The sequence below is a fragment of the Centrocercus urophasianus genome, unplaced genomic scaffold (genome assembly GCF_019232065.1).
Source record: "Centrocercus urophasianus isolate 14NV4802_14NV808 unplaced genomic scaffold, USGS_Curo_1.0 seq_41, whole genome shotgun sequence".
NCBI classification, from domain to species: domain Eukaryota; kingdom Metazoa; phylum Chordata; class Aves; order Galliformes; family Phasianidae; genus Centrocercus; species Centrocercus urophasianus.
Window position 1 is genome coordinate 236,328 of NW_024884989.1, and position 14,281 is coordinate 250,608.

The 14,281-nt window shown below is 40.9% G+C and overlaps 1 protein-coding gene across 1 annotated transcript in view; it reads right to left on the reverse strand.

Moving 5' to 3' along the window:
- The window catches only part of LOC122168143 (myosin-1B-like), a 40,405-nt gene that overhangs the window by 20,804 nt on the left and 5,320 nt on the right, over positions 1-14,281 (reverse strand). The window contains exons 6-20 of the mRNA XM_042833221.1: positions 12,056-12,148; positions 11,896-11,959; positions 11,708-11,806; positions 11,513-11,616; positions 11,195-11,333; positions 10,811-10,929; positions 10,565-10,714; positions 10,292-10,462; positions 8,081-8,390; positions 7,237-7,304; positions 7,063-7,150; positions 4,895-5,012; positions 3,174-3,297; positions 2,535-2,671; positions 808-1,063 (exon numbers count right to left, since the gene is read on the reverse strand). Of these exons, the coding sequence (XP_042689155.1) occupies positions 808-1,063; positions 2,535-2,671; positions 3,174-3,297; positions 4,895-5,012; positions 7,063-7,150; positions 7,237-7,304; positions 8,081-8,390; positions 10,292-10,462; positions 10,565-10,714; positions 10,811-10,929; positions 11,195-11,333; positions 11,513-11,616; positions 11,708-11,806; positions 11,896-11,959; positions 12,056-12,148 (2,040 nt within the window). The remainder of the gene's footprint in view (positions 1-807; positions 1,064-2,534; positions 2,672-3,173; positions 3,298-4,894; positions 5,013-7,062; positions 7,151-7,236; positions 7,305-8,080; positions 8,391-10,291; positions 10,463-10,564; positions 10,715-10,810; positions 10,930-11,194; positions 11,334-11,512; positions 11,617-11,707; positions 11,807-11,895; positions 11,960-12,055; positions 12,149-14,281) is intronic.

Consider the following 14,281-nt stretch of genomic DNA (forward strand, 5'->3'; position numbering starts at 1 on the left):
ATGGAATCCTAACTTGGAAGCTAAACCTGAGCTTCTTGCTTTTTTTCACTTACATTCTATGTGAAGGGGTTATGGTGAAGCCTAAAATATTTATAGAATAGGTTGGCACTGGAGAACAGGACACTAAGTACCAAAAAGGATGCAAATGAACTCAGAAAACTGAATGATGTTAAGTTGAAGTGCTAAAGAAGGATTTAGGGAAGGAATCTATCCTTTGACATGCACAACGACCATCTTAGGGCTTGAAATAATACAGAACTGTCCAAAGACCAGCTACTTCAAGAGCAGATGGAATCAAGTGACAGTTCCACTCGCACCAGACAGCCCTTGGCCATAAAGTATCTTACTACCTTGTAACAGCTGATAGTATTCCTGTCTTACGCAGATTCAGTCTCTGCTTAGTATTGTTGCAGCTGAAAAACATCAGTCTTTGTTCCATGCTATCACTCGTGTCTCTGATAGAAAAGTAGCCTCATCCTTGGCTCCATATTAGAATGGTCAGCAACCCAGGAAACAAGCTGTATTTCCTACAGATCCTGAGAATGCAGCCAGGGACACATTGCAGATCCATGGCAAAGTGGCTTTACACTTGATCCCTGTCAGAATTTCCCTTTTTCATAACAGTGGTAATACTATATATCTGCTTTGTACCCACTTTGCTTAGGCATAGATGACAAGACCAGATAAAAGGTAGAGGAGAATGTGGCCCTGTTACCTGTCTGTTTATGTATGACACTGGAAAAGATAATGGAAATAGCTGTAGAAAAAGAGAAAGTGGAGGTGAATTTGAAAATGGAGGTTACTCACAGACTGAACCTGCAGCTGCAAGTCGTTTTTCTCCTGCAATAGGGTCACCATTTTCTCCTCCAGCTCCTTCCTCTTTGCCTCAGACTTTGCAAGCTCTTCCTTGGTTTTCTCAAACTCTTCCTTCATGTTGGCCATCTCCTTCTCAGATTCTACACTCTTCAACATGGGCTTCATCTTGAAGTACAACTTCATCCAGGGCCAGTGCTTGACATTCATGAATGCTCTAACATTGTATTGGATTATATAAATGGATTCTCTGAAAATGCATGAAAATAATACAGGTTATGAGACTGGAGAGACTTGGGCTAGAAGCAGACTCTTATTGGTAACACAGCATCAGCATTTTGTTCAGGGAAGTTTTATCTCACTTTGCTTGTGCTTATTAAAGTCATTTCTGGACACTGGACTGCTGAATACCTGGCTCTGTAAAATGAACAATAGCTATGTCTGGGCATAAGAGGGAGGACTAAAATTCTCTGTTATGCTGTCTGATAACCTCTGAAACTTTCCTGAATCTCAAAGCACAAGCGCTCGGGTGAAGACCAGAGTGAAAACTGACATTCATGTTGAGATTATAAACATGGGTGTTACTGTAAATTGTGGAAATGGCAGCTTGATGCTTTTGGGTCTGAAAAAAAAACCAACTATAATATTAGAAATTACTGACACACAAAATGAAAACAACAATGAAACCTTAGTATGGCAGCTCCAGCCCCCATCTGCACAACAACACTGTCTCTGGCTCTCCAACCATGATCCTAAGGACAGGGCACATGGAGCCACCATGGGCCCAGCGTGCTGTGCTCCACCTGCAGAGCCAGCAGTGCCTCCCATGGTGCAGAGGTCACTGGGAGAGGGTTGCAGCAGGAGGACCAGAGTGTGGAGCCAGATGTTGGACTCAGTGGTTCTTGTAGGTCCCCACAAGAACTCCAGATGCTCATTGTTTCTATTGAATGCCACAGGATTTTGTTCAAGGCAGCTTTGACAGTTCATTGCAGAGAAATCCAGTACAGGTTATCGAATTCTTAGAAACTACCCCTGTTTTGGGAAGCTGCTGAGCTAAACATATATGATAAGGTATTGCAGATAAAGGCTACTAGTTGGCAGATAGCGTCCTATGGGTTTATGTTATCTTTGCTCCCCATGAACAGCTTTCACTTGTCAAAAATACTTGAGACTATTTGCTTGGTGTGTGCAGTGCTGCCACCCCTACACTCCAAATTTCGCATGAATTGTTCCACTCAAAAGGACAGAAATGAAAAGGGTGTTTTCTCGACTGTTCCACATAACATATATTTTCTGTACAAGTCAGAATTCCTCATCTTAGACAGAAATGAAGCAACGAAATAAAACAAGTAGAGTAGAATGTGAATCCATTCATTACAAACTGATGTGATTTAATGAAATTGTCAGACAGCATATTCCAAACAGCCAAATGAACATGTACTAAGGTTTGTCTATCTCTATCACAGGGTTCTTCAGAGGTTGAAAATGATTCTAAAGGTTATTACATTCCTGGAGGAAGGGCTCACTGTTAACTATCATGGTCCAGATGCTCGGTTCAGCTACTAAACTGCCATTGCCAGAATTTGGAATGTTACAACAAGGGAAGTGTTAGTTTCTGCTTTTTCTGTTTCCCCTAATCTTTCTAAATGTCTTCACCGAGAACAGGTTTGTCCCTGAATTGGATGTTGCACAATATGACTTGTGCTGTGTTCATTTATTACCTTCTTGCATTCATCTTTTTAAATTCAATTCTCATGAGATACCCTCTACACATAGCTTGCATATGAGTGATGAGGCTTGCAAGCTTCTCGTCTCTCATTTCTTCTAGGAGTCCCAGGAGACCTGCCTTGAAGAACACCTAGAACATAAGAGAGGGCTAAGCAGTTTGAGGATTAGGCAGAGACACAATGATTGGCATGTGATGTAGGGTAAGCAAAGCAGTTTTGGAAGAAGGTATGGAGTAACTGTTAAATGGGTAGAGAAATTTTGGGTCACTGTAGATATTTTCAGTGCTCCTATGTTTTGTGACAAATCACCCTTTGCATGATCTAATCATGCTGTTGTGAAGTCATCCAAGGCTAGCTCCAGAGAAAGCTAGGGAAGACCTAATTAGTAAAACAAAGAGTTAACCTAGCATGCCATTCAATTCTGTCTTTTCACTGTACCCTTTTGTATCTCAATGGTCAAGGCTCTGTTAAGTAACTTTCAGGTGGCTTGAGAACCATACACGATAAACTTCATTTAATAGTGTACACAGTTGTTTCCTAATCACCATGAAGGCTGATTTTATATGCAAGAAATACTTTAAAGAAGTGTTATTTTTTGCCATTAATATACCCACTCTTCCGCAAGAACTTTACCTTGGTGTGGCCAAATCTGTATTGGTTGTGGTCCACATCGATGGAAGAAAGAAGCTTTTCTGAAGCCTTTTTGCTGTCAATGAACTGGCCTTCTGGAATGGCTGAGGCATTAAGAATCTTGTACCTGTAAGACCGGTTGCAAAGCGCTGGTTGCAAACAGCATGAGGAGAACTGGGGCTACTGTGCATAATAAGATAATGTAATTGAAAGCTGAGGTGTCTGAAAGCAGCTGAGTACACCATGTGAAACCTAGATAGACTTGGCTGAACAGAATGTGATGACAAGGGGATATGATTACTCTGCAGTGGAATCTGTTGGCTGTGTAACAATATAGTATGTTGTGACATACAAAATTAATGTGCATACTTAACAGTATTTGTATGTGCAGGAATTATGAAGAACGCAGTGAGAACATGTCAACTTTGTCATCTCAACTTGTTTCATTTACCAGAATAAGGCTATTTAAATTAAAGGGGAAGATGAATTAAAGCTGCTAACAAAAATCAACTGTATTCCAAAAGGAATACAAAACTTGAAAAGGAATACAGAACTCACTGTCTCTACAAGTCCCACCACTGAATCCTTCAGTTTGGACTAAAAATGACATGGTATTATTTTTTAACTGCTAGCAACAGTCTTAGCATGTTGCAAGATAGCTTAATGATTAAGGTAATGCCATGTCGTGGACAGGATTGCCTAGCTCTTCTAAAGGGGTTTCCTCCAATTAAGAAATGATGAAGGGTGACTGTACACTGGGGCACTTCTAGCAGTCAAGTAAGAGAAAATATAAAATCAAGATAGTGAAAGTGGAACAATCCATTTATTTTGTATTTTAGGCTTCTGCTATAGTTCCCTCTGAACCTCAGCACATCTCCTTTGCATTGTACAGCAATTTTTGTTTCTGGACCATTGCTATTTTGGAGTGTCCCCTTTACCTGTCACGTCAAGTTATGGTTTGACAATTGAGATCAGCTAATATCTTACTGAATTAAACATCAGGTTGCAGGGCATATTCAAAGGGGTCCTGCATTCCAGTCTTCACTTCTTCAAAGTCTTAATATTCTTGCTGCAAAAGGAGTATTATCAATTTCTTGCCAAAGAGGCCAGGAAGGGAAGGAAGAAGCAAACAGGCTATGTTTTTTTTCTGGGAAAGAGCTTTTTACACCAAGTCAGCATGGAAGATGCTACTGGTACGTTTAATAGCAATAGTACCCAGTTCTGATTTAGCAACTGAGCACTCTTAAGCCAGTTTCATTGTCTCCATTTTAACAGGATACAGGCCAGTGGTAGTTACAGGATGCAGGCCAGTGACAAAGCACCAACAAAGCCTTGGAGTTTTAAATGCTTAGTAAATGCAATCTAAGGAGACTGTATCAATGTATTATTTTAGTATTGTTTTCTAAGACTCCCATAGACTCATAAAGAGTAATCTATTATGCCACTTAACTCATCCAACAAGCATTTTGTGACTCTTTGAAGCAATAGGTAGTGACCACAGTTCAGAAATGATACAGGTTCTGACAAATCAACACACCTCTGGTCTGATCAAAGAGGGAAAAGACTGGAGTGACTAATGATAATATTTATTGTAAAGTTCCCTCAAATGTCACCAAACTAGTCTGTTTCAGAGGGTGTTTGTCCATGGTGTTACCATATTTGTCACCTGAGTTGTGGGTTTACCAAATTTTTATGTTAACAGACAGTAATAACTGAAGACGTACCGTTGTTTAAAATCTGCATAAAGGATTCTGCTTGGAAAACCTTTCCTGCAAATTCGGATGCCTTCTAGAACCCCATTGCATCGCAGCTGATGCATCACCAAGTAATGGTCCATTTCACCTTAAAAAAGACATGTATATAATAACTCAATTTTTTTCCAAAGAATCGCGATATTTACTAGAATGACAGAGTAACTTCAATTTTTGCTAAAATTCAACCAGCCTTGATTAAAGATGAAGGAAATAAAGACAGAACATGCCTTCAATTCATAGAAGTTGCAGAAAGTTGCTTTGACCAACTGAGCTTTGCAACTCAGAATATTAGGACTGGCAGTGCTTATAAATCACCAGTGGTAAAAGGCATAGGGCTGCATTTCTCAAAAATGGTAGAGAAGTACTCCAGAAGATGGAATGAAAAAATCTGCGACAGCAACAGGATGCAGGTAGAGGCGGCACAATGTGTGCCACAGCTCTTCATTTCAGAGATGATTCTACCTCGAATCTGCTGTGGAAATATTCACTACACTCAACCTTGCTTAGATTTGAAAGATAGATTCCAGCAATTGAAGGGATAACAAGGATCCTTAACGCTCTCAGTCATTTTAACTGCCTGTAGAAGGTGGATGACTGAAATTGGAAGAATGATCTCTATCAGATATAATAATCAATTAAATTTCTTAATCTTATTCCCATGTATTGCAAACAAAGTACAATTGGTAGACTAAAATACTTCTGGAATCACTTCGTGATGAAGAAAATTCTGTCAGCTGCTACAGAGATCAATTAATGCAGAATGGCCCATATCATTCACCCTTACCTTTTCATCGTAATCTATAAATAATATGTACCCAAAGGCATAGTTAGGAAAGTTGAGCATAATTAGCCTAAGAACAGCTAAAAATCAGAAAATGTCCAGTTTCTCTTCCTTCACAATTCTTAATTCTGTTCACTCATCACCACTCTTTTTCTTAAAAGGCAGATATGATATTTCCTCTGAGTCACCTCTCTCCGAATATTAAAATGATAGCTGTATCTGGCAGAGTCGTTCATTCATGTATATTTCAGTAGATTTCCTCAATTCTCTTATGCCTACTCTACTGTCAAGACCCTAGCAGGGTACTCTCTCATTACTTCAGGAATGTGGACTTTCCATACTGGCTTCATTTATAGTCATTGGAGTGAAACAGTGTTTTCTAGGGTGTGATTCATTTCATCCTAAGACATTTAAAAAGGGCCAGATGAGTCATACCTTAAAATACCAGCTTCTCTCAATTAAATATAAAAGTAGTTTAGATGAATAGGATGATTGGACTGCATGATCTCAGAGGTCTTTTCCAACCTTTATGATTCTATGATTCGATGAATAGCTGAGATCTGAATGTCATACATATGCATGTTTCTCATAGCATATTTGTGTTCTTCAAGGTTACCAAGAGAGACAAAAAGAAGGGTAAGAAATGCTTGGAAATTCTGGAGCAGAGCAAACTGATGCTAAACTTCTTATCCCTTGTATTCCTTTTGCATCTACTACACCTTATCATTCCACCAATATCAGGCTTTGTAATGATTATACTCCTGAGACTTACACAGGGTACTTGATGGCCTCAAACTGAACTGTTCTTGGAAACTGAACTCCTTGCAAGAGTTTAATGCTTAATTCAAGAAAGGAACAAAACTAACTTTACATCAAAATGCTTTTCAGGTGCAAGCAGCACCCAGCAGCTTATACAATGAGTTCTACAAGTGATGAGTCTTCCAGCTAGAATTGGATTCTAACACTAACTATTTAGAAGTTGTTAAATTGCCTTGGTCTGAACCCAGCAGTTTTGAAAGACTCACTGCCTTAAAAACAGGCATTTATTAGGAACTGGGTAGTGCTGTTACTCCCAACAGACACCTGTAAGTGTCAGTGCTAATATTCATCAACTCAACATTCACTCTAATATTCATCATTTGATATTCATTCTAAAATTCATCAACTCTAATAAATCTCATCTTTATTATCTTCAGCTCTGCACACTCGTTAAGCAAAGACAGCTAAGTGTGAAGGATCACGTAGTGCTCAAAATTTTACAGACAAGACTAGAAAGCTCATTTGAGCATCAGAAGAAGTTTGTGTGGAAGCTGAACAGTTCAATTCTAGTCAGTTCAGTGTATAATGACAGACTTACCTGGTGTCTTGGTCTCATTTGGAATCAAGCAACGCACAAAATGAGGGTGGGTACTTCTCAGGTTAGTCATCAGCTTGTTTAGATTTTCCTGTGACAGAACAACACAAAGACCGAGCTATGAGTTACAAAGCTTTTTCATTTTTATTGGTTAATTTTAAGGAGAACTTCACTTACCCTGAATACAGCAGATACTGTCTGGAAAGATCCCCCCTTCTTCTTAGCACCTTTCTTGCCACTGTCACCTTGGGAGAAGTACGTAAGAGCTGAAAGGCTGGAGTAAGCAGTATGTCAACGGAGACATTAAAGTGAAATAGCGAATCACTGCTGCATGGTAGTTTTATGTGAACTATAGGTAGCTGGTTATTAATCAATGTGGTATATTTAGGTCTCAGATATATGACTTAGTTTACATCACAATGCATGCAGCTTTGGGGGTATGGAACCCTGTGGCCTGACATTTTATATTTTACTCTGTGCCATTTGACATTACTTTGACTCAAAGATACACCCTCAACCTATTTTTGTATTTGTATGTAATTTGGTGATAGGCCACAGGAATGGCTCAGCAATGGACATTTGCTTATGAGTGCAGTGAGGTCTTCTCTAGAAAAAAAATGTTATTTTAATGCTTCAGTTGAAGAATAGGGATCTGTTCTGTGTTATGGCAGCCCAAAGGTAAGAAACAAAATATAGTCTTCAAAGAATATAAAGTGCTTGCATTTTCCAAATATATTTGACACCCATCTAGATGATGGCTAGCATGCACATGAATCACAACTCAGTAAGTCAGGAAACATTCAACTCCTGTCACTTTGTTTTGGACTTGCTGAGTGTTGTTTCTCTGCAGCATGAATAAGGAGAATAGGGAGCTTTCTGCAGTTATATATGTTTGTATCTTAGTCTTGTGCACACAAGATTAGGATTGGGTTAAAGGATGATAAAGAACCTAGACAATACCACAAAGAGGAAAAACAGAAATAGACTTTAGTTTTTTCCTGCCTCATTGATGAGCACTTACTTGTTTCTGCCCCAGCATAGTTAGAGAAAAGGAAGGACAGCAGCTTCAGGGATGATTTTTGATAGAGCCCCACAACAGTTTCATTCAAGGGATCCTTGTTCTTCTCAAGCCATCCAGAGATGTTGTAGTCCACTGTGCCAGCGTAGTGCACCAAGGAGAAGTGGGCCTCAGCCTTGCCTTTGGCAGGCTTGGGCTTCTGGAAGTTGCTGGACTTGCCCAGATGCTGGTCATAGAGCTTGTTCTTGAAAGAGGTGTCAGTTGCCTTGGGGAACATGCACTCCTCTTCCAGGATGGAGAAGATACCCATGGGCTGGGAGAAATATGAATACATGAAGAAAGAAAGCAGTGAGGAGAAGAAAGTGAATAAAATTTCATCTTGCATATGATTTGTAGCTTGTGTCCGTGACTGTAATTTGTGAGGCACAGGTTCTGAAGACATCATTAGTTACTGTAATAATCAAACATGATATAGTTATTGCTTAGATACATCTCAGCGATCTTCTGAGTGAGAGGCTTGTAAAATTCATGTTATATTCAATTGCTTCAATAATCTTTTCCCTAAACTCTTCAGGATGTAAACCAGTGAAATAAAAATAGGAATTCAGAAGACAGCTTTCAGTGCCCTGGTCATGGGACTGCTGATGCTGTTGTGTATGTCTGTTATAAGTGATCCGGTTGCAACTGCCAATGTAAACTTAGTCTCATGGCTCCTCAAAAATGTGCGTAAATAATGGCTGCACATGAGCGATAAGATTTTTCTCACCTTACATGGAATGTAATTGACATCTATCTGGCACAGTAGAATACGCATAGCCTTCTGATTTATCATAGAATGTATTTAAAATTGGAAATATTTCAATACAGAAATGCAGGCATACATTTAGACACATCAGAGCTTACATCTGAGCCAAATTAGGAATCTTCTGATAGTGCAGATCAGTTATAGTTTTTCTAATTTTGCTGGAGATACTCATTTGACTTCTATTTCATTGGACTAGAGATTAGGAGTTCCTTCTTTTTATAATATATGCCTTTTTCTAACATATAATTTAATTAGATTCCATCAGATGCTTACAGCTGACAGCAGGTAGACAGCTGCCATAACTATAATCAGTATTGCTTCGGAGCATCAGCTATCCCAGGAAGTGCATGTTGGACAGGAACACCATGTTTTGAATGAACCTTTTGCCCAGTAGGTTTGGGCTGTTCTGTGAGAGCTCTGGGGTTAGGACATATCTTACTTAGCTGTAGGTGTCTCTAAAGTAAAATGTAGATCTGAATTAGCTGTCCTGATTGTTCTAGCATCAGTGCATGCATACAGACATTTCACAGAATCACTAATGGGAAATTTTATCCGGTGGTTTACATCCTAGATGTGTCCACCTCTTCCCTGTCATTACAAAAGTGACTACAGCACTATATTAACACATGTGATGTAATTCCTGTGGCTTTAACTATTCTGTATTGCATAGATGCAGGACACAAACTGTGGTCACTGAGCAGTAAGCATAAGTATAGCAATACGCACCGCCTGTGAATGGTTGTGCTGGTGCTGCTATGTGGTGGAAACAGTGGAAGGTTAGGAAGAAATGTGAGGCTTATATGTGCAAAGGCATCATCCATGAGTATTAAGTGGTGAATGTCCTTGTGGGGTGGTTGAAGGAGTCACTGGGAAGCGGGCGGGGAATAGGTACTGATGTGCTTCAGAAAGGGAAGATGTTTGGATGTGCATGCATCGATTTGCAGACACTATGTAAGTGCTGTGCACAGCCACTGATCACTGTCTCTGCTGCAGTGGGAAGTTAATTCCCATTAAGATCACTACCACTGTATTGTCAGAGGGCACTGATAGAGGGCTTGGAAAGAATTATGTTGAGAGAACATGGAACTGAATTCTGTCAATTACTGCAAGAAGCAAAACTAGAAATTTCGCCTTACTGTTTACTACTAAAGGCAAAATTAATGTGCCTCCCTGCTTTCCATCCCAATCAGAAAATCACCCTTTGTGCAGAGGCAGTTTGCTGCTCCAGAACTTTGTATAAATTTGTAATTTTAAAATAGATTTTAGATACACTTTTAGATTTTATAAATTGACTGTTTTTATAGGAGAATCGATCAACATAAATACTTGAATTTATTAAGATTAAATTCACTAAGATAAATGACCAGGAAATAAATGTGCTTTCCTGAAAAGAAGAATGCTTCCTCTACCTTTTCGATGAGCTCAATGCAGGCAGCCAGGTCCATCCCAAAGTCAATGAACTCCCAGTCAATGCCTTCCTTCTTGTACTCTTCCTGTTCCAGGACGAACATGTGATGGTTGAAAAACTGTTGCAGTTTCTCATTGGTGAAGTTGATGCACAGCTGCTCCAGGCTGTTGAACTGCAAATTCAAAATAAAAAACAAAACAAACAAACAAACAAACAAAAATACCATTTAGTTTGGAAAAATTATCAAGGGGCAAACATACCTACTGTAACTCACATCAAATATCTCAAAGCCAGCAATGTCCAGGACACCAATGAAATGCTGCCTGGGTTGCTTCGTATCGAGCTGCTGGTTGATTCGAGTAACCATCCATAGGAACATCTTCTCGTAGACTGATTTAGCCAACGCTCCCACTGAATTGTATACCTGAGAGAAACATAGCCAAGGCAGTAAGGAAGATTGAGCTAACTTTGAAACTGAAAGAACTCAACAAAATGAAAAGCCAATCGGCTCTCTAGGTACCTGTTGGACATTTTGTCCTTTAGTCACGTATTCATTCCCAACTTTCACCCTAGGATAGCATAAAGCCTTGAGCAACTCTGCAGAATTCAGACCCATCAGGTAGGCAGCTTTGTCAGCCACTAGGAAGAATACAGCAAGGGAGTACAGCATGGGCAAACATGCCTCGATCCTCTAGGAAGCATTTGTTAGAAGCAGCCTAGCTGGGCACTGCTCAGATGTGCCTGGTGTGATGGGAGCTCCCTTCAACGCTATGGAGAGTGCATCCCATCAGCGCAGCAGTGTCCATAAACTGAACCAGCAACCTCATCTCACCTGCTCCGCCTGCTAAAGCTTAGTTTCTGGAAAGGTAAAAGCAGTCCCAGAATTACAAGCAACCCTCCCCACCTTCTGTGCCGTCTGGCTCCGCCTGCTCTTCCCGCTGCTTCTGCTTGAACTTCATGTTCCCATAGTGCATGACGGCTCCCGTCAGCTTGTACATCCCCACCTTCTCATCGGGGCTGAAGCCCAGGATGTCCACAGCATTCTGCGGACACAACAGTCCGGTTGGACAGGGCCAGAGGAGCGTGGCCTGCAGCACCACGCTGTGATGGAGCCGCAACCTTGGCCAGATGAGCGCCAGAAGCGGCTGCTGCGAGGTGGCACAAGCTGGGATCCATCCAGGCTATGCAGCTCGGATCTGCCTGGCCAGGGTTCCGTACTCACGTCTGTTGCCAGCAGCTCTTCGCTGTCATCGATGCTGGCGACGGTGATTTCCCCTTGGCTCACATAGGCGAAGTCATAGGGGTTGGTCGTGATGAGAAGGAGATCTGCAAGTGTAGAGTGTGCCGTTGGTGGTACGGGGCAGGTCAGAGTGCAAACAGAGCTCACTGAGCAGAGCCTAGCTGTGCTGGCACTCACCAATGAGCTCCGGCTTCTTGTTGGACATGATCTGGTAAAAAATATGATAGCTCCTTTCACTGGCTAGCTGGAAAGTCACTCTGGATTTCTCCAGCAGATCTAACCAAAAGAGAGATGCTGTGAGGCTCCTGGGACACCTTAGACCAGAAATGCATGAATTCTGTGTGTGTTGACTAGCTCCAACTCACAGGTTTCAATATCTGCAGAGGCCAGCTTTCCTGTTGTTCCAAAGTGGATCCGGATGAACTTCCCCTGTTAAGTTGTAGAGATCAACCTACTGGCCAGAGCGATCAGTGGATGAGACATACGTTAGATGTCTGCATTCCAACAGAAATGAAATGAACTCACGAAGCGCGAGGAGTTGTCATTCCTGACAGTCTTGGCATTGCCAAAGGCCTCCAGCAGTGGGTTGGCGCTGATGATTTGATCCTCAAGCGTTCCCTAGTTCAGGGAGAAAGGGAATCTTAGTAATCACTACTAGTTGCTCACAAATATGGCAAGGGATACATTACAAACTGGTCATTTTTACGTCTCACATATTTCTTTAACCTCCAATTCACAGAGTTTTTAAACACTCATTATCTGTCACTCAAGAATGTTGTCATTGGTTTCAGGGGAAGATCGATCTGTATTTTGTTTCCTTTTTCTACCATATGCTGTGTGTTATATACAGAATCATTATGGCAGAGCTCAGAGAGGTTGGCATTTGCTTGAGAAAGGCATTTCCGCATTTCCATTTACTGCTCACAAAGGACACTAACAGATAAAGAAAATATGAAAAATGAGTGTTGTTTTTTTTTTTCTTTTTTTTCTTTTTTCTGGAGGTTACTCAAACACAAAACAGCGAATATGGTACAGTCTTAAAGCTTTAAGTAGGACCCACCTAACAAGGAAGAATATAAAATTTTTCAGTTACGTTCAAACAAGCAGCAGCCTTTCAGCAGTGTATCTCCAGACACACTTTGATAAGAGGGGTAGGACATGGGTGAAGCCTAAGTCTCAAATACCAAGCCTAATGAAAAAAAGGGAGCAGTGACTCTCGGAGGTTGGAGTTCTTTCCTTTTTCTTATCTTTTCTTTCCTCTTTGTTTATTTGTTTGCTTATCATTTTTTTTTTTTTTTTTTCCTGCATGAAAACTGGATGGAACACAGAAGAAAAGATCAACATGCAAAATTTCAGTACTCTATTGTATCTCTCTTTTTAAATGAAAAAAAATGGGCAAGAAAAGAATTTTCTGTGACATTATGTCTCTTCTGTACAGGTGCAGGAAGGTTACACAAGGCAGAGTCACAGTGTGCTGCTTTGGGATGATAGAGAAAGGTTTTCTCAGGGCTCTTAGCAAAGACCTGGTTGATCCCTGAGCGGTCAGAAAATGAAAGTGTTGGCACGGATGGTTTCCAAGCAAAGCAAAGAATGAGATTTAAAAAAACCGTCAGTTTTATCTAGGTGAAAGATCATCGGCAGAGCTGAAAGTGCTGCACATCATTCGGGTATGGTGCAGCAGCCGGCAGCATCTTGCGGCGGGGTGGCAGCGCCTTTCCCAACAGTGTCTGCAGGCGGCGCAAAGGATTTAAGTTAGTTTGGAAGTGAAGAGCCCTTCAAAACTGAGCGGTGTCCGAAGCGCTCGCTCTCTCTGTGTCCCTCTCTCTGTCTCTCATAAGAAATCTCGAATATCTATGGTAGTGCCTTCTCACGTATCTCTTTCTAAAATGAACTTCCTCATTTTAAGAGGTGTGTGTGTGTCACTGCAGTTGATTCCACCGCCAAAAAGCTTCATTTTAATGCATAGCTGCAACCAGGGAGCATAGGTAGCACAGTGAATGGGAACAGTATGGAAGATCTGAAATCCTTTACACAAGTTCAATCTGGAGTTCTGTCTGCAGGCTGTGTTACAAATTTCTCAAGGCTGAGAAAGCATTCCTGGGAAATATCATAAGTCACTTCCTTTATTCTTATGGTGTTGCCTGAGACCTGATTTCACTTATGTCTGAGACTGGATGCTGGGCTAGACGGAGCCATAACTGAGTGTTTTATTTAGTGGTCTTAAGAAGAGATTGCTAATTTAGTGGCCTTATGAAAAGAAACATACTACTGTTATACAGATTGCGAATATCAAATAAATATGAAAAATCTCAGAAGAGGGCCGAACAGGTTGTTGTCCATCTGAGAACCTGGTGATTTTTTTTTTTTTTTTTTTTGTATCAAGTCAGTACATCTTTCAGCTGTCTCCAAGTTTTGCTGAGATTGCTCCTAGCATAGGGAACAGCTGGTGAAAACTGAGCCCAAGAGATACTGAAATGGTGCTGATGGAAAGAGTGCATGTACAGAAATTGTCTTTGCCATAACAACCCATCAATCACAGACACCTGCCTCTCAGTAAGAAAAAGTATTCAGCCTTGGGATTTCCTTGGGATCCACTGTGCCCTCGCATAACTCAAATAGCACACTGACAGGCATCACCCTCTTTGATGCACATACCTCCTCACAGATTTTGGGGACACTTGTGCCACAAGGATGTCTGTTGCTTGCTGTGTGCTAGGGAATGAAGCCTGCTCCATGTAAGTGCACTGCTGG